This window comes from Cyanistes caeruleus, chromosome 9 (genome assembly GCF_971803275.1).
Source record: "Cyanistes caeruleus chromosome 9, bCyaCae1.hap1.1, whole genome shotgun sequence".
NCBI classification, from domain to species: Eukaryota; Metazoa; Chordata; class Aves; order Passeriformes; family Paridae; genus Cyanistes; species Cyanistes caeruleus.
Genome location: NC_141709.1, coordinates 30,592,617 through 30,618,905, shown reverse-complemented (window position 1 = coordinate 30,618,905; position 26,289 = coordinate 30,592,617). Strand labels below are relative to the sequence as shown.

The 26,289-nt window shown below is 47.7% G+C and overlaps 1 protein-coding gene across 1 annotated transcript in view; it reads left to right on the top strand.

Moving 5' to 3' along the window:
- Positions 1–9,436, top strand: part of PLPP3 (phospholipid phosphatase 3) — a 42,831-nt gene extending 33,395 nt beyond the window's left edge. The window contains exons 5-6 of the mRNA XM_086841635.1: positions 4,745–4,921; positions 9,170–9,436. Of these exons, the coding sequence (XP_086697761.1) occupies positions 4,745–4,921; positions 9,170–9,295 (303 nt within the window). The 3' untranslated portion in view covers positions 9,296–9,436. The remainder of the gene's footprint in view (positions 1–4,744; positions 4,922–9,169) is intronic.
- Positions 9,437–26,289: the final 16,853 nt, after the last annotated feature.

The window sequence follows — 26,289 nt, the reverse complement described above, 5'->3', positions numbered from 1 at the left end:
CTGACAGAGAAATCTCACAGAAAAAGAGAGGAAGGAAATCTGACACATTGGAGAGGCTGATAATATCAAAAAATAATCACAAGAAAAAAGAGATTATAGCAAGCCAGAGGGATTTTATTTGAGGCAAGATAAACCCTGCTGTCTTGCTCACCTCAAGGAATGAGCTGGGGTTTTGAAAGCCTGGTAGGAAGTGTGGCATTCACCATGTCAGTGCCTACAGGAGGTGTGTTTGGTGAATTTAATCAGGGAATCATCTCAATCGAGATAAAGCAGGTGCTCCCCTGTTCCTGGGAAGTGAGGGCAGGTTGCTGCCCACACTTTGGGTACCAGGGGTGTGCCAGGAGCTGCTGCAGAGTGGGGATATCCGTGGGGCTGAGCGTGTCCTGCAGAGGCCTGGCAGATCAGCCGTGTCCCGAGCGTGTTCCTGATTGAACAATACTTCATATTTTAAGGATAAGTCACTTCCCCTCTTTCCTGGCGTTCCCTGGCTTCACTCTCGGAGCCCATTCTGAATTAAAATGTTTTCGAGTTTGCTTCACCTGGTGGAGAGGGGTGCCAGAAGATTCCAGTCAGTCTATTAAAAGATCCATGGATTCCCACGCATCCCTCAGGGCTTTGCCTGCAGCGTGGGGCTGGATTTGTGCAGATATTTGGTGAACAGTGGATGAGTGACCACTGCTCCCCCATTTCCTGGCACTGCAGCAGAGCCCTGTGCTATCCATGGGCTCCTAGCAAGAAAACACTGAGGGATGCCAAGCCCTGGAGGGCTTTGAGGGAAAAGTCTCAGGGAAAGGCACTTGCAATGCAGTAAAATCCCCTGGGATTTAGTTCTTCAGGGCTAAGTTTCTCGCAGCCTTCTTGTCACCAGGAATACTCAATTAACATCAGGCCTTTGTATAAAAAAATTTAAAAGGGGAAATAACTCTTGGGTAATCCTCTTTGTCCTAATTTTCCTTGCTTTGTTACTCCTTGGCTGAGTGAGCTGTAATATGTATTTATAGCAGGCTGAGGAAAGAGGGGGTATGGAACAGCTTATTCCATGCAGCCCCCTGGAGCTGACCCACACCTCTTTGTTTTGTTTCTGTGGATGTGGGGGTCTTTGCAGGGAGAAATGGATGCTTTCCACTCCCCTTGAGCATGTGAGACCATAATGCTGATTTATTTGCAGCATGGGAATTGCCTGAAATCACGCGAAGGGTGCAGAAAAGCTAAATTTAAATACCCAAAAAGCCGAATTAATATCCCTCAGCAACGTTGGCCCATTCTGGGTAAAATGCAAGCAAAACTTGTGCATTTAATATGTGTCAGTGGGTGAGGCAGAAGGTTTCAGAATGGGTTGTGGTGTGTTCTGCTGATGTAAATGGAAAATGTGAATGGTGCTGGGTTGATGTGTCAGGGGGAGTGTGAGGCTTCTCCCTGGAGCTCCGTGCTGAGGGGTGGGAAAGGTGCCCTGGTACAGCTGAGCAGTGATGTGCCTTTGTGAAGGAACCTCTGTGGTGGTTGTGGACTTGGAGTTGAGTTTAGGGGTGACCTAAAGAAGAGAATAAAATGGAATTGCATTGGAGGCCAAGGCTGAGCTGTGAACTGAGCTGCTGAGCTGATGGGCATATTTTTGATGGGGTGAGAGGGGGCTGTGCACTCAGCAAAGGCAGGGAAGAGGCAAACAGCACATGCTGAGAGGTCTTTGCCCATCTCCTTTCCTTCCCTTCTGCCCAGCTTGGTGCTAAAATCCAAATTCTGCATTCCCCAGCCTCCAGCTGGCTTTGTCCAGCCAGGGCTGGGCATTACACTGGGAAGAGTTTGGGCTGGAGAGGTTTTGTCCCTGTGGCACTTTGGGTCCCACTCTGCTTGCAGATGGGGCTGCAGAAGGAGGTCACTTGGGGTCAGCCAGCCGGGAGCAAGCCCCAGCTGTTTCCCAGAAGGAAGCTTTAGGTATGACCAAGGGCTGCAGTTGAAGGGGACGGGATTTCTGGAGAGCAGAAAGCCCAGGGGGGCTGGAGGTGATGCTCTGAGCTCCTGCTGGGACTGCTCAGAGGCTGTGTGTGGCTGTGGGCTGTCCCCACCAGCACTGTGGAAGTCCCCTGGCACAGCAAGAGCGATGTGACGTCCCTCGAGCCTTTGTGGTAACTCAGCCTCTGCCAGGAGACGGCGGATGGCAGCTCCAAGAAACTCCCACTCTGTGGGATCCCACTTCACCCACCCTTGCTCCTGTTGGTGCTCCTGCTTTTCACTGCCCTGGGATGATCTGTGGTGGAAATAACCCCGGTTGTGGTCTTGCTCTTCCACCCCCTCCCGGGAAGGGCTCCATTCCAGCTCCACATTCCCATCCAAATCTGTCAGTCTGCAGCAGGCAGCATTTCAGATTTGCTCCCAGGAGGAAAAAAATAACAACAACAACAAAAAAATCCAACCAAAAAAACCCAAACAAAACAACAAAAAACCCCAAACCACCTTCATAAGCAGATTTTCAGATAAATTTCTAGGAACTTCCCATTTCTTGGTAATAGCACTAATTCCTGCTTTAGGGAAATTCTGATCCTTTCAGCCTCCAAATTCTACTTTCACTTTTTGACCTTATCAGCTGGGTTTTACTTTCATACTGAGGGCAGGGGCAAAGTCTGGAGCACCCCAAGTCTTACCTTGAAAGTATTTAGGGGATCCTGGTGTTTGAGAGCAGCTGTTGTAACACTGCATGTTCATAAAATACCTGTGGAATATGAGGAGTGCTGTTATCCTCTTTTTTTTTTTTTTTATCCTTATGAATGGGGAATAAAGAGCAATTTTTCCATGGCTTTTATTGTGGCAGTAAAAGAAGCTCAGCTGAGATCCTCACACTGATGCTTCAGTGTCTGAGGGGCACCTGTTCAGGTGGGTTTTTGTCCTCCAAGATAAAGAGGACTTTTTACCCCTTTTACAGAGCTAAAGATTGCACATAAGGGACACAGTTCAGCCTTCAGCCCCAGAAGTGGCTATTTTATTGTGCCTTCAAACTTGCTGTTTGCTTTTTATTGCCAATTTTTAACTGATACTTTGCACTCTCACCTCTAGATGACTTTTTTAGTCCAGGCTTGTGGGATGGAAAGATTTGAGATGTCCAGACCATGCAAAAGTGGCAAATGTCAGATTATCCAGCAGCAAGTTTCCTTCCTAAGGGATTTGGGATTTCCTAAGGGAACTGAGGGTGATGCTTTTTTTGGAGCTTTTTTTTTGCTGGCAGCAGCACGCTGTTTTGCACTGTCAAAACTCAGTTGAGGCTCTTGAACATGAAAATAGAGTCATGGACTGGTTTGGGATGGAAGGGAGCAGGTGTGGGGTGTGGGTTCAGCTCTGTGGGGCTGTGGCTCTGTTCCCAGGCTCGGGCTGGTTTGCAGATATTTCCCCCAGAATCACCATGTGCATTAGCCAGCACTGAGCTGTTCTGGTGCTGCTCCCTTCCACGTTAATTGGCCAACAATCTGGATAATTTGGAGCATCTGCTCCATTCAGATGATGTGATGTTTCATTTCTTCTGAAGAGCCCAGTGTGTGTTCTTCCCAAAAAGGGGCAGACACAGCGTTTATGCAACAGCCAAACATACTAAATTGGCCAAAATGGATGCTTCCCCCTTATCAGCTTCCCAATTAGTTCTGCTTTCATAGGTCATTTTATGCTTTTATGTTGTCATTAAGTTATTTGTGGTTTCAGGGAGCCCAGTGAGAGCCTCATTCCCTTTCATATCGAGGCAGTGCAAGCTGCTCTGGGTGTGTAAAAGGGATCATAAATGGGGGAGTAAACCCCTTTTCAGCCCTCTGATGTAGCAGAGCCCCTTGAAGGACGCTGGGTCTGACCCCAGACCCTTCATTTAGCAGCAGGCAGAGCAGAGCTGCAGGGCTGGGCTGCAGGAGCTGAGCAGCTCTTGCCTCTCATTTTCACACCCTTTGTGCCTCACTGCTCCCCAAGCCTGGAGGCTGCTCCTCCCTTCCCACAGCCTTCCTCCCTGCGCTCATCCACGGCAGGAGCTGCTGTTTTCCTGCCCTCTCTTCCCGCCCAGCTTCCCCGTTCCCACAGGAACCGGCCGTGCCCGCAGCCGGAGCGGAAACGGGCCCGAGATAGTCACGGCAGGCCTACAATGTCTGCTTGACATCACCCCAGCGTCGTCTTTTTGGGGCTGAGCCGGGGCTTTGCTTGTCATTCCCACCCAGGGAGGGAATTCCCAGGCCGTGTAGTGGGGCAGCTGCTCTCTGTTTCCCCGAAAACCCCGCGGCGCGGGCTGGGAAACGCGATGGGAGTGTTGGAGGGTGGCATTGTGAGCATTGTTGGTGCTTGTGGCCGTGTCTGGGAATTTTCAGGGTGGCTCTGAAGGTTTAGCATGCTGCATTGTCTTTCTTTTCCTCTGAGAGATGGTATGAGTCCTAAATACCCCAGATTTGGGACCTCATTATGCATTAATAATGCCGGGGAGGGATTTCTGTGCTCGGGTGGTGTTGTGTGGAGGCCGAAGCAGAGATGGGGTGCAGGGGTCCCAATCCCCTGGTCCTGGCTCTCTGAGGAAGGGCTGTGCACATCCACCTCTGTCCTCATCCCCTCCATGGGTTAAATATCCCTCCAGAGGCCACATGGTGCAATGATCATCCTTCCTTTTTGCCTTGGATGCCCCACAGCCACCCCCTCAGAGCAGTTGCTGCTGCGTTTCGGGCAAATTCACGCAAATTAACGCAACCTTTTTTTTGTTTGTTTGTCTGTTTGTTTCCCTCTCTTGGCACAGTTCTATCTGCAGGCCAGATTCACGTGGAAGGGAGCCCGCCTGCTGCGTCCCCTGCTGCAGTTCACCCTCATCATGATGGCGTTTTACACCGGGCTGTCCCGCGTGTCGGACCACAAGCACCACCCCACCGACGTGCTGGCAGGCTTTGCACAGGGAGCCCTGGTGGCTTACTGCGTGGTGAGTGTGGAAAACAGGGCAGGAACAGTGCTGTGGAAATAGCAGAACCTCTGAAAGCCACCAGTTCAGCTCGGGGGATCCCCTGTCACACCTGGCATGTGTCAGGAGGCACTGTGCGCCAAAGGCTTGGGGCACTGGAAAGGTCTTCAGTCAGGGGAGGGTATTTGCCTCTCCATCAGAAGCTTTGGCTTCTCCAGCTGTTCTCAGTTAGGCTTCTTAGCAAGGTTTTCCACCAGGAGCTGAGCAGAGTCTGGGGTGCTTGGGATTATGGCTCTTCCACACACACTCCATCCAAAATCTCGTGTTATCCTGATGAGGAGAGGCTGTTTGATGGCTGATGGATTTCCACGGAGCAAAAGGGCTCGTGAGAAAGCAGCCAACAAAAGCTGTGCCCACTTCAGCCGCTGGGCTGGTTCTCGTGCCACTTGCTCTCCAAAGGGTGACCTGATTGCAGAGCCCTGTAACTCGAAGTGACACACAGAGATGTTTTAATTTGGCAGGATGGGGGGCACCAGGTCAGGCAGCTGCCTCAGATAGACACAAAGGGGGCTGTGGTGGTTTCTGTGTCTGTGTGAACTCCTGAAAACAAGATTTTTACAGCTTGCCACTTTTTATGGATTTTTTTGGTTTTTTTTTTAAAACTGTTCTAAAAGTTAATCAGCCTCGGGAACAAGGAGTTAAGTTCAGCAATATTACATTTTGCCGGGAGAGAAAATAGGTTATTTATGTACTTCCCACCCGTTGATAATATTCCAAAGCCAAAACAAAAATGTCATTGTTGGGAAGCTTTTATGGAGTATTATTAACTCTGTGAGCAGTAGCTGTTGGATTTTGCCATTGCCCGGTGCCCATGTCCCACGCAGGGCTGGCAGATCCTGAGGGGGAGGCAGGAGAAGTGTGTCTTTATGCTGGGAAGTGGGATAAGAGCCATGTGGAAGGGGAGTGGGGTGCAGGCAGTCCATCCCTGGATGGTTCCAGAAGGACAATAGCTCTCCGGATGCTTGGGATGGGTGTCCGGATGCTTCCTGGCTGGGACGAGCAGCAGGCCTGGCTGTCCCCTCCCAGCCCTCCGGCAGCTGGAAGCTGTGCTGGGAAGGGGAGGCTGTGGCAGGGCTGGGATTGCTTTCCTGTGTCATAGGAAGCAGCTGCCTGGAGCTGCCTGTGAGCCTGGGGCAGCCTGAGCTGCTCTCCCAGCCTGCTGGTGGAAGGGGTGGTTGTGTCCAAACGCTTTGCAGGAATGGCTCAGTAACCTGGAACATCTCAGGCTTCAGCTTAGCACTCAGGGCAGGGTTTGAACCCAGCCCTTGTCCCATTCCATCGGCCTGCAGAGAACCAGCAGTGTGCTGTTCTGCAGAACCTGCTGGGAGCCTTTGCCTGGTAAGGCCTGGCAGACTTTCCTACGTTTTGGGAGGTGGCAGCAAGGGACAAGAGGAAGAGTGATCCCAAAACACCCCAGAGTTTGCACTGAAGGAGCAGTTTAGCAGCTTTCTGCTGAAATCCCTGTTATGTCCTGGGGGTTCTTGCCCAGCTCTCCTGCACAGGCTGCTCTGAAACAGAGGGAGGCACCTGGAAACTCATCACCTCCACCCCTGGGTGCTCCCAGCCACCCTTTCCCCAGCAAAGCCTTCAGGGTCCACCCTGCTGATAGCCAAGGGCTGTAAAAACACCTCAGTTATCAGGCCATAATTTTCAGTAGAAACCAATTGTGGATTTCATCTCCGAAAGGCTGCCCGAGCTTAAACCCAGGTCGTGCTGCAGCAGACACGTTTGTCTTTCAGTGCCTGAAATAACAAGCAGAAGGCATTAATGTCAAGCACTTCCAGCTGATGAAACATTCAGGCTTGGACCCAGGGTGAAATACGACGAGGATTTCTCAAATAGAAATAGTTTCTATGCGCCTTGTAGGCAGCTTGCTGTGCCTTGTGTGGTTTATGTCTCATCTGAGGGAGAGGGAAAAGGGGAGATGTCAGAAGGACATGCTCCCAGTGTTGCTCTGGTTAGCTCAGAGGAGTTGTTTTAACCTCTCTCTGTGTATGATTAAAAATTGCTTCAAGAGGATGAAAAGTAATAGGAATTGTTAGGTGGCAATGTGAGATATTGGCTTAAAATGCTCTCAGTCTTCTCCCATCAAGTTTTCTTTATGGGTGGAGAGCACCTTCTACAGGAAATGGAGCTAATCCAAGTGAAAAACTTAGCACGTTTATTAGTCTTTTTTTGTGTTAAACAGTTCAAGCATTAGGAGGATTTAGCACACTTTTAACCCCCAAAGATCACGTTTCATGATTCCTATAAATGTTTATATAACCTCCAGCCATGTTAAAGTGAAATACAGTTTAAAGAGAAATGAAACCTCTTAAGCAGTCTCTGAATGAAACCCTGAAAAGCAGCACAGTAAAAGTAAAAATATCCAGGATGACACTCTGCCATAACTCATTCCTGTTAAAAATAAGGACCAGACTCAAAGCAATCCCCAGATGCTTCTTGCACTCAGCAACCTCCTCCCATAAATTGATTTGTCATGGCTATCTTGGTGCAGAAGTTGGACACCTTTTTGATTGGATCCAGCTCTCAGAGGTGGACAAATGAGCAAGATGGCACCAGAAATACACCAAACCAGACAAATGGGGGGGTTTATAGCTATTAACAACCCAAAAGAAAGCCAGTGCCAGAGCAGTTCAATGAGGTTTTACACTGGGATGCTGCAGCAAGGGGCCAGACTCCAGCTTGTGATCCTCGGGATCATCAGCTGGATGCTGTTATTTACCCAAACATACAAAAGTGCTGCCATTTGGATGCCCTGTAAACAACTTTATCAGCTCTGTTATACAACAAAACAGCCAGACACCAGCACATGCATCGAGAAAAGAACTGTTTTGTACGCCAGCTCCTCCTCTGCTTTTCCACAAAGCAACACCAGCTCAGCTTCCTTCATCCTTGGCTGCAGTTGTAGGAGTAAATTGCTGCTTACAGCAGCTTTGCTGTCTGTCCAGCTTGAGCCTTATCTGCCGTGCTGATAGGGGCTTGCAAAAGTTGTTTCCAAGGACAACTTGACCTGCTGCACAAGGTTCTGGGTAGTTAGAAAATGTGGAGATGCAGGTAGGCCAAACCTTTGCTTTCTCCCTGCATTACCCAGCCTGGAAGTTGTAATCTAATATTATTTCTTTGGGCACCTTGTAATTATTTTTTGCCCCCGATTTATCTGGGTGTTTAAGTGTTGTGTTTGAGTAGTGTGGGAGAAAAAAAAAATGTAGTGCTGATTAGTACAGCCATGTGCTGCTCATCCTGGGATTTCAGCGTGGCTTTAGTCCAGATTATTGGGGTTTAAGGATTTCTGAGATGAACTGTCAAATTTGTGCTGGCAGAGGCAGTGGGTGGCAGGACAGAAGTTTGGGGCTGTGGCGCCAGGTGACAAAATGATGCATCCTTGCCACTTCTTGCTCCATCCAGAGCATCTGTGCTGACTCTTTTCCCTTCTGGCACAGGGCTGAGGTTTGGCAAGGGTGAAAGTGCCCTGGTCCTGGAAGGCTGATAAGCTTCGTGCTGCCGCTGCCAAAGGAGGATGTGGAAGTTTCCTCCCAGCACTTTGTTTCTTATTGTGTTGCTACCTTCCGAAATTGCCAGGCACTGGCTTTTTCACATCCGGGAGAGGGGTTACATCACGGGATATTTAGGAAGAAGGAGTCAGGAATAGCTCCTCCTCTCCTTAGCCTTTGGCTTCCACCAGACCCCAGCTCTGTTCTGGTGCCCTGGTGGGGCGTGAGGAGCATCATTCGCCATTGACTCACTGCTGATAGCCTTTAACACAGCTTTGACTTGAAAGCTTTTAGTTGCTTACCTGCTGTCTGGCTGAATGAGTTGTTTCACACCAACTCCATCCCTGAAACCACTCAGGATGAGTCAGTCCAGCCCTTTGGAGACCTTTGTTATTTTATTAGAGTGCAGGCTGTGGATCTGTTTCCTGGCTTTTCAACCAGTTCAGCAGAGGTCTGGGCGTTGCACTCGGTGATTACGCAGTGAGAAATTAAGTTGCCCTCGCATGGTTTTACAATTTTGCCAGGTCTAAGCCTTTTTCTCTGCTGTACAGAAAGGTGGTAGCAGGTGCTTGGGATTTCACAGCTGTTACAGGCAGGCATTCAGAAAGTGCTATTTTTGCAGCTTAAAGATGTCTATATATATTCTGTAAACCAACTTCTTGAACAAAGCATTGCCCACTGTGGCTAAGCTTGCCTTTTCCACTCATTCCTACAGGTGTTTTACGTCTCAGATCTCTTCAAGCCCAAAACAAAGACTTGCCTGCCTCCACCTCCCATCCGGAAGGAGATCCTTTCACCTGTGGACATCATTGAGAGGAATAACCATCACAACATGGTGTAGAACTTCGAGGAATCAGATGGGCGTTGTACCTTAAACTCTCTTTTTTTTTTTTTTTTTTTTTTTTGCGGAAAAAAAGTGACTGCTGACAGCAACTACCTGCTGCTCTCAAATCTCATCAGACAGTAGAATGTAGGGAGAGACTTTCTTGCCCAACCAGTAAAGTCTTACTCTGTGGTCTTTTCAGCTTACGACATTTGGATGAAAGGGGTGGTGGTGGTCAACTAAGGCAAAGGCGAGAATGAGAAAGGAAAAAATAAACCCCACACAACACAAAAAGCCGAAGAAACAAAGAGAGGTGCCGGAGTTCTGGATGTGCAATTGGTTTGAGTGTTCATGTTGTAGTGAACGCCAAATTGTTCCTAGCTCAATGAACACTAAAGGGTTTTTGGAAAGCTGGCCATCCTAGGTTTTTTTTCTGATTACGAAGATTTCCAATGCCTGCGAGAAAAAAAAAAACCAACTCACGACAAAATTGTATAGCACTATGTATGACAACAGCACTGAGTCAAGATCTGGGGTTGGTTTGTAAGAGTTGCTTTTTTCTCTTTTTGGTCCTAGTTTATTTTTGCCTCCTCTCTTCCATACTGTGACTAAATTTAGAAGAAGCTTGCCCAGTCCAAGATCTCCGAAGGGTCTCTGTTCTCTCTGCTCACACTACACGCCTTTAACGAGCGGCCCCGAGACGCGCAGTGAGGCCGGAGAGCTCCTTCCTCCGTGCAGAGAAGCCACATTTCTTCCTCCCCACCTGCTCCCTGCCGAGGGCTCACCCCACCCGAGCCCCCCTCAATGAAAAGAGCATCCTCCACTTCCCAGCCATCCCCCTTTTTCCCCCCACAAAAATAAATCCCAGCAGGTTTTTGTGGCGGTTTGCGCCAGGGGAGCGGCGGCTCTGCCGAAAACTCGTTCGCACTACGACCCCGGGGCTGAGTCCTGGGGAAACTTTTATTCTGCAGTTTTGGGACGGGCTGCTGGGCGGCACGTCCTGGCCTGGGTGTCAGTCGGTTTGTGCATCCCCTCCTCTCCTCCTCCTCCTCCTCCTCCTCCTCCCTGGGGCACCCCGGGGTGCGCCATGGCAGTACCAGGTCCTGTGCTCCGCTGGGTCACTCCGGTGGGAAACCAGCTGTGCCTCTCTCGGGTGTGATGATGAATTTTTCTTTTGCCCAGAAGCCACAGGCGCTTGGTTTGCAGCCCTTCCACGAAGCGCATTTGCAAAGGGATCCCGCAGAACACGCAGAACGGCCATTTGCACATCCTTCTCACAGAATCCGTCCTATCATTTCAACTTATAGCAAGCTATGATTTTTTTTTTTTTTATATTATAAATATTATATAAATAATGTATAAAACCTTAAAAATTAACTATGTAAAATATTATTTCTGAAACAATTTTAGATATATCCACTATGACTATAAACTGTGTCCTGACCTGTGTTATTTACATTTTGCTGCTTAAAAAAGCATTGAATTAATTTTTTTATAGTCGACTAAAATATTGTAGTTCTGTGGTAGTAATATTTTAATGAAAATAACTACAATTAGAGACATTTGTATAAAAAAACATATTAAATTGTCTGTATTTTTGTAATGTTCCATTTTGTAAAGAGAAGAATATTCAAAGACTTTTGTAGAATACAAAATTGAAGTTTGTATCTGCGAAATTATTGCTGTATAAATGTGCTTTTTAAATAAAAGCTCATAACACAACTAAACATCCCAGTGCAAGCTGCATTCTGTCTTTGGGTTGCCCTTTCCTTGGCAGAAAAGGAGGGTCCTTGCCCAGTGGGACAGCTGGAAGTGTGATGTGGATGTTGGATGGAATTTTGGGATGTGATGGTACAGGATAAAAAGGAACAGATGCAATTTTTGATGGGAGTGATGAGGAGGTCCCACCAGCTCCTGGCTGGGGGCACTTATGGGTTTGCATTGATCTTTTCTTTTCTATGTCCAGTCTTAAAGCAAATCCCATTTTACTGAAGGCATCCCTTTTTCTTTAACAATCTTATAAGCTTTAAAGAAATATCATTGAAGTAGAATAAGGTCTGAAGGGCCACAGACCAGCTGCTGGTTGTCCTGGACAGCCCCTGCCTAGGAGGGCTCCCAGCTACACTCTGCACAAACACCTTTCCCATGAAAAGCAGGCATTTGGCAGCTGAACCAAAACCTTGCAGCTTGCTGGGTTACAAATATAAATGGAAGGGGAAAGAAGAAAAAAGAAAAAAAAAAATCTCACAACAACACGTGCTAAGAGAGGCACATGTGCACAGCACGCTGTTATGAGACAGCCTGGATCTTTTTATTGTTATTTTTATTTTTTTATTATTGTTATTTTCCTCCTCCTACAGAGGCAAATGAACTTGTTGGTGGTGACACACGGTCAGAGCCACCTTTCAACCACTCCTTGAGTGAACCACATCAGCGAGATAACACGGCACAGAAATAATATGCAAGAATGCATGACAGGAAGCAAATACCACATCAAACTGCAAAGAAAGAGCAGGTGGAAATTAAGCCAGCAGAACTGAGCTAGCACTTGCTATTATTATCCTAATTAGGAGTAAAATTTTATTACGCGTGGAAAAACTTCGTAAACCCGCACCTGTCCCGAATGCAAAGGGAGTTTTCATGGTGCCACGTGTGATCTGAGCCTGAGTGTTTGGGGCTTGAGTGTGTTGCAGAGGTGAGACTTCAGCTTCGGGGCACTGGCTGTGAGGACAGGCTCTTAGTCCCCAGTTTATCTCCAAAATGCAGTGCCTGGGTCTAAATAACCCCCACGGGAGAAGGAAACACTGCCCCGTCTGCTGTGGAGCCCTCCATGTGCAGAGCCAGCCCCAGTGCAGCTAGGCTGAGAGAAGTGTCTGTTTGCATCTTAAGCCCAGCTACTTGGAAAAAAACAGGAATACAGATGTCTGGGTGAAAGAGGAGGGCTTGGAGAAGGGTCAGAGGGAAGAGGCACAGGAGGCAATAAGAGCCCGGGTAGGTCAGAGGGGCTGGCGAGTCACAGGATCTCCCTCAGGATGTGTGGGTCAGCCTGGAGAGAGGGAGAAAAGGCCGTGGATAAACCTATGGAAGGCAACAGGGTTGAACTCTGTAACTGGGGCTGAGCATCAGCAGTGCCAAGTCCTATTTGTGGCTGAGCCACAGTTGTTTCCTGCTCTGCTTCCTGCCCACCTCTCCCGTGCTGTCCCATCCCATCTCATCCCATCCCATCCCATTCCATCCCATCCCATCCCATCCCATCCCATCCCATCCCATCCCATCCCATCCCATCCCATCCCATCCCATCCCATCCCATCCCATCCCATCCCATCCCCATCCCATCCCATCCCATCCCATCCCATCCCCATCCCATCCCATCCCATCCCATCCCATCCCATCCCATCCCATCCCATCCCAGGAGGGTAAGGACAGCTTTGCACAACACCTGGGTGGGTGGGTGGGTGCAACTTTGCTGGGGCTCACCCCTACTCACTGCCTGGGGATAAAGAGGAGTGGTCATTTCTGGTGGCATGGGTGGAAAAAGGCAAGGTGCACAGAGACCTCTGGGCTAGCCAAGCACGGAGGAATGTTCCAGTGCTACAGGAGGAATAAGGACTGATTTTAAAGGAGCATTTCACTGAAACCCCACAGAGAAGCAGAAGCCGAAGGGGCAGAGTTGTAGGTACCACAAACCACGAGTATGGTGACAGGATGTATCTACTGTCATTGCTTCCTGAGGGGCAGGAAGGAAGAGAAAATAAATAGGTGAAATAGAAGATAAAACCCAAACCCAAATCCGTGTGAGCTCTGGGATCCTGAGGCCACCACTTTCTGCAGTGCTGGAGCTTGCACCTTGCTCTGCTGTGCTGCTTGGTCCTTCCTGCAGGGATGCTGAGCAGCCAGGACACTTTGGGGTTTGCACGCTGCCGCTCTCTGCAGCTCTCCTGAGGAGGCAGACGGGTGTACAAACCCAGATGCACTCATGCAAACAAGCCTTGTGCTGCTGGAGCCCGGGGCTGGGTGCTGGCTGTGGCCTTTAGTGCTGCAAAGCCTGGGCTCTGCTGATGCTGATGCTAATCAGGGGCTGCGGAGCACCCAGCTGTCTGCCTTTGATGCTGGGGCCCGGCTGGCAGAGCCTCTTCTGCACAAGGGGACGTTCTGGTCAAACCTGTCTTTTTTTGCACAGAAACCGGTTGAACACGTTTTCAAAGGCAGGGATTCGTTGGTGCACCTGACAGCCATGGGAGCAGGTCTTTTGTTCCAGGGGGAGGGAGGTTTACGCAAGCCCCGGGTCCGGCCGTGTCTCGGTGCACCTAAACAGCCTCACTCAGCAAGAATGCCTTGGCAGCCTGCAGAGGCTGGAGCTGCTGTACTTCTGCTCAATGATTTTCGGATATGAAGCTCTCAATCAAGGGAGGGGGAGGGAGGAGATTCGCCCCACAAGCAGAGACCTGTTTTTCTCACACTCCAAGCCTGCCTTGTTTTGGGTGTCCGAAGGTTTCACCCAGCTCTTTGTAAAGCCGAAACCAGCGTTCATCCGTGGAGCCAGAGGATGTGTTGGGGTGAGGTCCTGCCGCACAGGAGGGCTGGTGTCAAGCCCACATCCATGGCTGGGGTGCAGCACAGCTGGCCCTGGAGCCAGCACCCCACTTCAGCTGCATTTTTTGTCCCCTGCCTTCATCTGCCGTTCTCCTCTCAAAAGGCAAGCGATTCCTGCCCTGTGTTTATCTTTTCCTCTGGACACCAGATCAGAGGTTCAGATTTTTAGGAACTTGCCTCCTGGCCTCTGCAGCCATGGTTCCTACAGCTGCCCTCAGACAGGAGCTGCTGCCCATCTCCTCCAGACTTCCCTAGCCTTGTTCCCTGTGATGCTCCAGGCTCAGCCCTGACTGCTTGGATTCCCCAGCAAAGCTGAGCTGAAGTTGTCACCGTCACTGGAGGAAGCAGAAGGTAGAAAACAACCCCCTGTTGACTCAGCGAGGGGGGGGAAAAAAAAAAGACACACAAACAAACCCCAAAACCCAACAACTTTCAATTATCACCTTTGCACGCCACCCCCACTGGCACCAGCCGGCGCAGGAGTGCCTGCGTTAGCTTGTCTCGAGTTCCAATTTCCTCGGGGCACAGACTACACCTATGTGTGTGTTTGGGTAATAATGATCCGACTGGTTGTGATGAATCCACGCCTCATCCTATCTGTAGCTAGAAGGGAGCGAAGTCCCCGGGAACATCTCCCGGTTTCCTTAGAAAGTCTGGTTCTGCGAGCTCCTGCGAGTGCCACCGCGGCGGCACCTCGCAGGCACTGCTGCTTTTAATATATAGTGCTGTGGCCTCGTGGAGCGTTTAATCCTGGTCTTGAACCCAGAGAATAACCGTCTTGGCTTCTTGATTTATTTTATTTTATTTTTTTTTTTTTACAATTTCGCAGCAGGTGACTTTCAGAGATGCGTCAAGCGCGAGGCCGCGCGGTAATTCAGCGCTGGTGGCGAAGGGCTGAGCACCTGCAGGGTCTGAAGGCATGAACTCGGCAGGGTTTGATCTGACTTCATACAGAGGGTTCATAACCAGCAGGAACAATGGGCTATTATTTAAGAAAAGCACCTTTTAGTGTTTCCACGTGTCAGCAGAAAGTTGAACAGAGCCACCAAAACACCAAACTGTGCACACACACACACACATCCAAGGATGGGATGAATGGGAATTGCCGTGGATTCAGCCAGCTCCTGAAGTCTTTGAAATGATTCAAAATATATCTAAACTTGAAATAAAATGTGACTTCTCTTTCCTACCTGAAAAATGAAAAACTCGAAACAAAGCCATCAGTTCATTTTTACAGGAGCTGGTGTGAAAAGCTGGGCTTTCCCACCACGCTTTGACATCTCCATTTCCAGGTGTGTGGTGTGAGTGTGTGTGAGCTGAGGTCAGACTGAGATATAAATTAAATAAAGGAGCATTTAATTCTTGCTAGGCTGATCTTTCCCCTGGAGAAACACCATGAATGGAACAGAAAGAATGGTGCTGTTGCAATAAGGAGCTCAGAAAGAAAATAAAATGTTAAAATGAGAATAAAATCTAAAAAAGAAACACTCTTTTTTATCCAAAGAAGAAAGGGAGCCAGATCTCCTGTGAGCACCATCCTTTCAAAGGGACCTGCCTTCTGCACAAGAGCGTAATTTGCTTATTTTCAAAGAAATTTTAGTGATGTTGAAGGCAAATTAATAACACTGCTCCAGCCTCCCAGGGCTTGTCTGAACAAGAAAAGTTGTTAATGTTTAATATGAGGTAAAATTTTAATCCATTTCATTAAACTGAGTAGATATTCTTAGTTCATTTTTAAGCAGGATTAGCCATGTTTACCTCAAGTCAAGTAAGCACAAGTACAACCTCAACTGATATAAGCCTTGCTTAAATTAAAGGAAGAATAACTACCAAGTCTTAGGGGAGGGAGGGAAAAACCCATTGAAGTTTTTATTTAAAACAAAAAAATGGGGTTTTATTTTTTTCTTTACAAGGTATTTCTTTCAATGGGAAAACAATAAAACCCAGAAAAAGTCTATGAAAGTTTTGCTTGTAAATGATGAGACGACTGCAGCTGAAAAAACACTGCTCAGTTCAGGAGAGGGAATTCTTTTCAGCAGGGCCAGCCTAAGCATCCCCTTGAATGGATCTGGGGGAGGCCTGCTGGATGTAGCAGTTCCAACTCACCCATCAAAGAGTTACCAACACTGTCCATCACCAAATTAATGCTGCTCCAGCCCCCTCTCAGGAGCCATCCAGCAGCTCTCAGATTTAGCTTTGTAGCCTATGGCCAAGGTACTGCAAGTCCTTCAGGAAGAAATCCAGGCTCAATGTGAAGGTGCCAGATTAAATGGGATTTACCACATCCCTTGGCCAGCTGTCCCACCAGCTCGTTGGCCTCACTGTTAAAAAAAATAATGTTAATACTTCCCCTGGTTTTCATTAATAATTGCTTCTGTGTTCCCATACCCTCCCATACCCCATATCCCTTTCCTTTTATTTATTAAAAAAAAAAAAAAAAAAGTCTTTTTATTATTAAATTGTGCTATTCTCCCACAGCTGAACCCCCTGGTTAACTTTTCATGGGGTTTCCTCACAAATAACTCTTCTTGCTTTAAAACTTGCTCAGGCTTTTTGCTTCCCCTACAAGAACATCAGAAATGCTGCAAGTTATCACAGAAAGTCAGTGAGGGAGGGACCAGCTGGGGACCAATTTTGCTTTGTACAGGCAATTAAGTAAGAACACCTTCTTGTAGGTCAGATTTATTCTGATGCTCTTTTAGAGGAGAGATTCCTTACCAGGTCTTAACCTCCCCACCTTTCAGGCCCTGGGAGGGTAAAGGCTTGACAGAATTTGCCTTCCTTCAGTCTTCTTCAGTCAGGCACCTTATCTGCCAGACCTGGGGTATTTCTGAGCTCAGGGTACCCCTGAACAGCAAATAACCCTCCCCAAGGGGTTTTCTGTAGCTGCAGAAAAATCCCCTTTTAAAAGTGAGCATTAACGACTTCCAGTGTGTAAGATGAGTTTCTCCAAGCAGTGTTGAGGGTAGGCAGGGTTTCTAAGCTAGTTTGGAGCAGGATAAATCACTCAGCACTTGGCATAAATTAGGTATGACATTGTTAGGCAGGTAAACTGGGCCACTATGAGTTAGGGTAGGGTGTATTGAGCAAAAAACTCTGAGGTTTGGAGGTGACTCCTTGGGGTGATGCGAAGCTGCAGGGTTAAGTCATGGAAATAAGGTTCTGTGTGGATTGGCAGGCACCTTAAAACTCACACAGCACAGCTGTCTCTAACCACCTGGAGCATCCTCTGGAGGCTTTCCAGAGGAGATGCAAAGGAACTGGAAGTTACCTCTGTGCTAAATTCTTGCACTGCAGCTGATGTTCCAGCAGAGACAAAAGGAGATGTGACCTCGCAGTGAGCAGCACCCTGGGCTGAGGGTGGATAACTGCACAGTACCAGTGAATGTGAGATGAACAAAAAGGCTGCAGGACACCCTGCAGCCACCCCGTGTGCCAGGCTGGAGGGGCAAGGGGAGGCGTGCTAAACACAGGGTCACATCTTCACTTTTATTCACTAAGGACAGATAATAATAATATTCAAATAACTGTGTGCCTGCTCCCTGCCTGAACTGGCAGGAAAAGAGGAAGACAATTGCCTGGCTGAGCTCCTGGAGGAAGATTTGAATAAAGAAGGCAAGTTTACCGGGGGCACTAAGCCATGCATGTCTTATCTTGCCGTGAAGCTCTGCCGGGTTAGGCAGCGAGCAGGTGGATTAACTGTTCAGGGGAAAGACATGGAAAGCAGCTTTCTTGCAGGGCAGGTCTCCATACAAGTAAGTCCCAGGCAGTGTGGATTAGTGCTTAAACTAATGAAGCAGCCGCCAGACCTCACTGGGAGAAGATATTAGCACATAGCGGGACAGCCTTCGACAGGCTGGCACCTCTGCAAGCAGCCAGAGGCTCTGGGAGGGAGCAGCCTGCCCCTAGCCAACCTCCCAAAAATACACATTGTGCTTTAATGGGAGCCTAACACAAACATCCCAGCCAGCCCAGGACCTGTAATGAGCTTCCAGTTTGCCTCAGGACGTTTTCTCCCAATTTGGTTGTATTTATGAGCAGTTATTTTTTGCTGAAGTGGAGAAAGGGGGGGAAGAATGGCATGGGCAGAGTTCCACTTACCCCTGCACCCACAGTGGTGGAGGGGTGACCTTTTAGGGTGGTTCACTCATCAGAGGTTGTGCTTTATTTTTTTTTATTTTTAGGAGGGGAAATAGATACATTTTCACAGATAATCAAGGGGTTTATGGAACAGAAAATGAGCTTGAGAAAAAAGAGAGGCAAAATTAAGGTGCCAAGGTGAACAGGAGTGTGTTGAGTTTGGGGCAGGGAGGTGGGTTTGGCTGTAGAGTCATCCTGCTCTGCCCATGGAAAACCTTTGGTGGGTGGGTTTGAGCTCTCCAGGAAACAGGGGCAGAAGGGAAGTGTGTCCTTAAGGGACACCTCTGTGGCATTTCCCCACACCTGCACTATCAGCCAAGGTAGGTGACCTCCTGAGGGGGAAGCCAGTCTGCTGGTATTTCTATTTACCAAAATTGCTTGGGGTTTCTCCGCGCCATTCCTCACGCTATTAAGGCGGTTTTGAGTTTGGGGTTTTCCCTTGAGAAATTCCACTATTTCACTGTGTGCTTTCCTTCTGAACTGAGTCAGAAAATCAAAATATTAACAACTTTTTTTTTTTTTTTTTAAATTTTTTTTTTTTTTCCATGGAATGGGAAATTCCAAACAATCCCCGTTAGGAAATGTTAAACATTTTTTATGCAAATATATTTGCCCATCTAGTGCAGCCCCACACAGCTCCAGGCACCACAGAAGAAGTGCCTTTGACTCCAAGATCACTCACAACCTCAAAGGAACACATTTTCTTCTTTCCTTCAGTGCTTCAAGACGTGGCACCAGCAGGAAAAGAAGATTAATCATTTCAAAGTGTGGTGAGCTCGTGTTCACCGACAGCAGCTGTGCAAGTGCATTTGCCTACCACCATCCTGTGAGACATTGCCTGGAGTGTCACTCCTGAGCTCAGGAAAGCCTGGTCCTCCTGGCATAGCCCTCAGCAGGGAATTCCTGCCTCCTTCTCCCCTGGAGCTGTGCTAATCCATCCTCGGGGTTTAGGGGATGCTCAGAGATGCTGAGGCCATCCCCTGCTAAAGCCTCCGGGCGAGGTGCTTTTGTTGTAACCACCCATTTCCTCTCCCTAGAGCAAAGCAGGGAGGTAAAGTGGGAGCAAATATTCCAACAATAATGAAGTGATGGGATTAAAATGACTCCTCCAGTTAACAGCAGTCGCCCAGCTCTGGTGCCAGGTTTAGTTTGCTGTGTAGCATCTGCCAAGCACCTGAAGATCTCAGGGATCCCGCTGGTGTTTTGTGGGGTTATTCAGGCACTCTGCTCTTTCAGATTTTAACAGGAGCTGGCTCTAACCGGGCAGAAGAGGTCTAAAGAACCTTTTATGTACAGACCCCGAGTCCTGAGCATGAGCCCTGCCCATTCTCTGCTGCCATAAATAGCATGAATCATTGCCTGTGCAAACCCGTCATAATCTGATAAACATCAAACAAAACATCCTTCGCCTCCTGCAAATAACTCAGGCCGGAGTCAAAATAAGTGCCGGCAGAAAGAGAGTGTTCTTGCAGCAACGGGATTTCCAGGAATGCTGGAAATTCCAGGGTTTTGGGCTTTCCTTGCCCAAAAACCTCCGCTGTCCGAAGGCTCTTGGTGTTTGAGTCCTGTTCACCTTGGCACCTTAATTTTGCCTCTCTTTTTTCTTAAGCCGGTGCTGAGCCGGAGCGAGAACTCTGGTTCCATACCAAGGAGCTGTTTGAGGGGCCTGTGTGGCTTAGTGGATAAATCAGCAGGTTTGTCCCCTTGCAGCTCACCTGTCCAGAACAGCCTGTGGTCCTAAAGGAGGAGAAACCCCTCAGCCTAAGCTCGGTGGGTTTCCATCACGGAGGTTCTGCTCTGGTGTGGAGCAGCCGATGGTGCCGAGGCCAAGGCTGTGGGGTGCACCCATGGGAAACCCCAGCCCCACCTTGTGTGGGACCCTGGGAGAAGTTTTAGGATGTGGCAGTGCCAGTCCTGCCATCCACGGCTTCTCTGCGGGTCCCCTCCTCCATCCACACCCAAAAGAAAGGTGGGGAAAGGATGGGAACCCATTGGAACACAAGCTCCAGGATGGAGCACACAAATAGCAAAGGAAGGAGAGATGAATACTACGATAGTCTTTAAATATCTGCCAAGGAAAACAGCCAGGAGCCAGTTTGGCTACAGGGGGAAGGCTGGAAGTTAAGGATGGATGGTCCCATCTTGGCTAAGTGGATTTCTAACCACCGTTTTCACAAAAAAAAAACCAAAAAACAAAACAAAAAGCTGAATGATCCGGTTCATTTTCCTGGGTGGGGGAAAGAGCTGCTAAAAGCCTTCAATAGCTCCTGTTCAGGCAATCGTGATTATGAGCAGCTGGGAGGAAGCCGGGCCTGAAGTGTGAGATGCCAGACTTGAACCTTGAACATGGTAAACAGGGGCAGGGGAATATTTGTTTTGACAGGAAACATCGAGCAATGAGAGGGACGACTGCACAGGAGTTCCCAGTCCTATATTTAAGAGCAAATCAACCTAAGGGAGGACCCTGCAAATTACAGACATCTACAAATAACCCCAGAGCTTTTGTCTCAGGTGTGGGAAGATCCTGAGGACACTGATAACAGAGACTGCATTGCACAACCTTGGGAAAGAGGGGCCCTGGTGGTGTGTCCACTCTGCCCAGCATCTTGGCTCTGCTCACAGGCTGCAGGGGAAGGTGGGGAAAGCCCAGGAGAGGATAATTATGGAACAACCTGTTGATGGAGGAAGTGGCTTCCCAACCTCCCTTTACTTAGGGCCTGAGTTCTGCTCCAAAGCTGGAAGATTTATAGCCCTCCCCATGGTTGTGTTGTGTTCTCCTTCTGGCCAGATTAGTTTAATAAATGGGAGGTAGGGGAAAAATCTGCTGAAAAGCAAATCCCCTGTAGCCATGCTGCATCACATCATTAAATAAGGACACTTTTTACTTAAGAGGAGTTGTTTGACCCATAATTACAGCTAAACTCCCATTTGGCTTTTGGTCAATGGGGACTTCTCCTATAATTTTAAAAGGATGCAACCTTTGAATTCTCACCCTCCATTTTCCAGGGGAGCAAAAAGTGATCATATAATATTACACAGCAGCTGTTTTTCAGGCTGGAAGGGGCTCTTCTCTGCTGTTATCCACAGCCTCTCTCTGAAATCAAACACTCTGTAAATGTCAAATAGCACTGGGCTCTCATTCCAGAGGTCTGCACACAATTCCTTGTGACAAAACATCGGCTGAAAACTGACCTGATTTGTGTGACACGATGAGTGTCCACTGGGAATTTCCAAATCCCAGCCTCACTGGGGCACCTGGAGCTCAGAAGATTGTGAAGGTGCCACACAATCATTATCTCACTGAAACATGTGTTAACAGCAGCATTTACTGTCCCCCAGGACTGGATTGGGCATAGCAAGAATGCAGTGGCATGTTTAGCCTTGTTGCCTCATCACCATTTTGATCTAAACCAATTATGAATCTATAAATCAGCTCTGAGGTCAGCAGGCAGCTCCTTTGGTGATAATAATAATTACATTCCTTGCATTTACACTGTATTTTTCACTTGTAGATCACAGGAGACTTCATCAAAGCAGGCAGCAGTCATTGTTTCCCTTTATTAGCAGCAGGGAAAAGGAGGTGCAGGGAAGGTAAACACCACGATTGTCCCAAACTTGGGGTCAGGTGAGGGGGGTGGCAGCAATTAGGATCTCTGTGGGACCTTATTCAAAGGAGAAGCCATAGCTGCTGACCCACTCTCTCAAGTGGATTAGCATGGACTGCTCAAAATCTAATGGTGAGAAGACAAATGGCAAGTCCTGGATTAACTACTTCAGCTTTGTCCTGTATTTGTTCTTTATTATTTAAAAATATTTGTTTTTGTTGTATTTGTATCTGTATTTGTTCTTTATTATTTATTCTATTTATTTCTTCTTTATTTTCTTACAAAATAAGTTGTCATTTCATGTCATTTCATGACAACAAGCTCTTTCTAACTGACCTCCCTTGAAGAATAGTTTCTTGGCACCACAAGCTGCTTTGTGGTCCAAAAATGTGTGTATTTGGCCACAAAAGGCCTTTGATGGAGACATGGGAGCCCTAGACCTGTGTTAGAATTCGTGGCCAAATCTTCCCATCCCTGACAAAACTTCTGGTCACGGTCTCACCAGATTGGTGCAGCTGGCCTGGGCTGCTCACAAAACTCTGGTTCATCCAGCCAAAATAATTTCATTCCTGCTTCAGCTATTGCTAAAAAAAAAAACAAAAAAAACAAAAAGAAAATAAAAAAATGGTATTTAAAGTTATTTGATTGCCCAGTACCTGGATTGTGACCAGTTGTGGGACAAGACATGAGCTGTCTTCCTCTGTGGAGGCTTTGAAAGGTGTTGGTCTCACATCCACTTCCCGGAGAGCAGGGCTACATTTTGATGCCTCATCAAATTTTTCTGCCTGTCCTCATGTGGGAAATTTCCTGTCCATATTTAATCCTTGCACAGCCTCTTTCTGCTGTCACTCCCTCTAACAATAGAGTTGCAAAAAAGGGAGTAAAACCCAAAAAGACAAGCCTGTAAAAATGTCCCCTGCATTACACCCTAAAGAAAAACATTAATAGTGCATTATCCAATTGAACATTTTCCTTTCACATCACTTTCAATCAGAACTCCAGTCTCGTTTCAAGTTTGAGGTCTGGGAAAAATAGCAATTTTTTGAAATAAGAAAATGTTGTGTTCTTGGGGGAAAAAAAGCCCACCCAACCACCAGAAAAACTACTTTTGATTTTTTCTAAGCAATTCTTCAGTACTTGATCTGCAGTGGTTTATAATGTATAAGCACATTTGTATTTTGCATGCAGCCATCTTTGGGCTTTTGCCTTTGATTGTACAAAGTTCTGACAAAAATATCCCCAGCAAGGACTATTCAGTTTTTGATTCACATTTTGGTGTCAGCAAGGGACTGAGATCTCAAAGATGGAAAGAAGTAATTTCTCATAATTTCGCAAGTCTACATGTCATTTATTTGTCTGAATCAACTCTGTGAAGGCTTCACTGCTATTACTGTCCTTGCCTCCTTCACAGGAACAGGGGATTCCCTAAGAAATGTGGAGACAAAGAGGGAAACTGGGAACAAGAGAAAGCTTGGCATCCCAACTTCTTTTACACACAAAGGTGCACTTTGCAACTTTAATTCCCCTAGGCTGGTTTGTATTCTTTCAGTTTTGCATTTCAAGAGAGGCAGGTTCACAACAAAAGCCAAATCAGCTCCATAGAGCTCTGTGCTTTGCATTGGTTTGATTTTCCTTTTTCCCCCAAAAAACAGCTAGCCCACTGCAAAGCAAACAGCTGCAGACTCACAAACTCCAAACAAAACCTGACCAGGAGGGGAAACCTCCTCGTGTCCTGCAGAAGCAGCAGAGTGTTTTATGGCGAGGGGAAGCAGTGATTTTTGGGGGCTGTGCTTGCTGGCAGCTCCCAGGACAGGTTTGTGTCTCCACCGAGTTTTGAGCAGCCCTCACCAAGTTTTGTGCTCACAGTGGACCTGAAGTGTGCATCATTTTCTGCTTTCCATGGCTCCCAAGGGTGGGGAGAGGAATCAAACCCCATCCTGAGCAGGGCTGCTTGTCCCCAGTGGAGGAGATCTGGCATGGAGGTGCTAATGTGCTAGTAAAACCAGCAAGGTGGCAAAGCCCCTGTGGATGGAGCCCACCTAGATACCAGTTCTCCATGACAGCCCATGCTTTGGCTGTGTAAACTAGCAAAGAGAAGGATCTTCTCATTGATTTCACTTCCCTAATGAATGTTCCCCTTATTCCACCTCAGGAGCAGCAGAGCTGGAACTGGAGGAGAGCGCAGTGTCATGCAAAGCAGCCACCAGCTCCTCTGGAATCTGATTTGGAGGCAGAAGGGAGAAGAGGAGCCAGATTTCCTTGGGAGATAGGCCTGGCAGACCTGGGAGGGGACAAATCTTCCTGACCTGGCAGGTGATTGCCATCCCCAGAGGAGGCTGAAAAGAGAAGCCCCCGGCAGCCAAGCACCGCCAACCCTCCTCCTCTTCCAAGGAGATAAAGCCAGCCTGTGGACAGCGTAAGTTTAAGCTGATTTAGACACAGCTGGTGTGCTGGGAGCTGAAGGTAATTTATTTCTCTTGGCTGATGACCCACTCCCTTCGAGGGCTGCGTTTTCCAAGCGCTCTCCGCTTGGCCGCAACGTTTGTACCTCTGGCAGTTATTGTTATTTTAATATTAGGCCAAGAGCTAATGTATTAGGTTAATGTATTAAGCTGGTAAACTCTTTAGCCATCCTGTCCTGGTGACACATGAAGGAGATTTTGTAGCTTGGCTTTTCAAAGCCAGCTCAGCCCAGGTCTGGCATTTAAGCGTGGTTTGTAGGATATAATGGCTGAACGCATTTCGCCCATGCCCACAGTAACTCTCTTTGACGGCAGAAGAAGTTCCAATAAACATGTCATTCAAAAGTGGATGTATTTCGGTAAAAAATAGTGAAACTGGTGCTATGAATAACCTGCAGTGCAGTTTCTATTGCTCTCCCATCAGCCAGGACCGAGATGATTAACACCAGGCCAGCCACGATATTTATATTGCTGGGATCATGGTGTGTCATAAGCAAATGTGAAATTGGTATTCCATCAGAACAGCAGGGATGGGAAGAGCCACGTAATGAGCCGGTTTTACAGGGAGAAACAAATGGGATTGTAACACAACCCTGGAAACAAGGGAGGGGTGGGGGAGCAGTAAGTGAGAGCAGTGCTGAGGATGACTTTAGGGTTAAATCAAGTCATTTCTATAAACTGAGGTGTGGGTGTTTTCTTGCCATGGCATAGCATGCATTTGGATAAATGCTGTGAACAACATATTCCCAGACCTGACCACCTTGGGAGACCATTTTATTAAGTCAATTACTTTTGTTTATTTCTGCTAAAATAATCCCCTGCCATTTTTTTTTAATTTCTATTACCCTCTCTCCATCTCTTCTATTTTATCCTTACTGGGGTTCCTGTGAATCTTCCCCTGCAAGCAGCGAGTCCCTCCCCCACCTGTGGCCCCTTTCCACCGAGTGCTATTTTGTAAGATCTCTTGTCACCAGGACTCTGCGAAGACTTAGGCATGTAATGGGAAACATGTGTCTTTCCCTGGCTCTTGCAATCTTACCCCGAGGAGCTCCAGCGAGGGCTGAAATGGGAGTGCTCTCTGTGGAGTCAGGGAGCTGATGGGGGGAAAAAGCTTTGGAGCCAGAGACAGCAACTTGGGTGTTTTCTTTTTGTTGTTTGCTCCCAGAAGTGTGGGATTTCACACCAAAATGATAGTGGCAAACGGTGGTTTCTGCTGAGGAGGTGGGGGGATTGTTGGGCAACAGCGCTTTGTGACAGGCAGCCCAGACAAAAGGGAGCAAGGGAGACATAAATGGCTTTTTGGGAAGATGGCAAAAGGAAGATGACGGGAAAACAACCCCCAGATTGGAGCCTCAGCCTGCCACAGCTTTCCACATTTTCCTGAGCAAGAGAAAAACACAGGAAGGAGCTGAAGAAGATACGGAGAGGTTGGGAAATCATCGGGATTGTAAAATTATGTTTTCATGAATCATCACCATTAAAAAGAAAAGCGTTCATCATGATACTGCATGAATGGTATATGACATATATCATACACATAATATATGGGATAACTGGCCTCATTCCTCATTGTTATTCCTTCTGGGTGACTTAATCTGTACTTTTGTGGACCAAGTTGATCCTGCAGAGAATGCAGTGCGTGCACAAGGATGTCAGGCTCAAAGTAGACGAGGTTTACTCCAGTGATTAAACCTACTCATCACCTCAGCCTCCTCCTTCTATTTTTCTGGGGTGCCAGCCAGAAATACAGTCCAGAGCAATCAGGACCCAGACCCAATTGTCATGTCTACAATCTGAGTGTGACTTGGCCTCATCTGGGATCAAACACCGGAATAACAAAGCACGCAGGATCTGGCTGGTGCCTGACAGCCAGTGCTTCTGGCTTTCCAACAGCCAAATTCATTCTGAGGAAAAAAAAAAAATACAAAAAAATCAGGCTAAGGCTGAGGCACGTTGTTGTTTCCTTACGAGTTCACTTGCAAAGGTCACTGCTCCTCTCCCCCTCCCCAGTCTCTCTCTCTCTTTCTCTGCAACTCTTTTGTTTGTGCAAGACTTCAGGAATTAAAACCTCATTTCAAGGGTTATGAGTAGACCACAGCAGCGATACATTGCCCTGATTATCAGCAGCAGGCGAGCTTTTCCCCGGCAGCCCTTCAGCTGTGCAAGTTCTCTATGGCTTACACTGATTTTTCCTGCCTGTAAATTTTTCTTT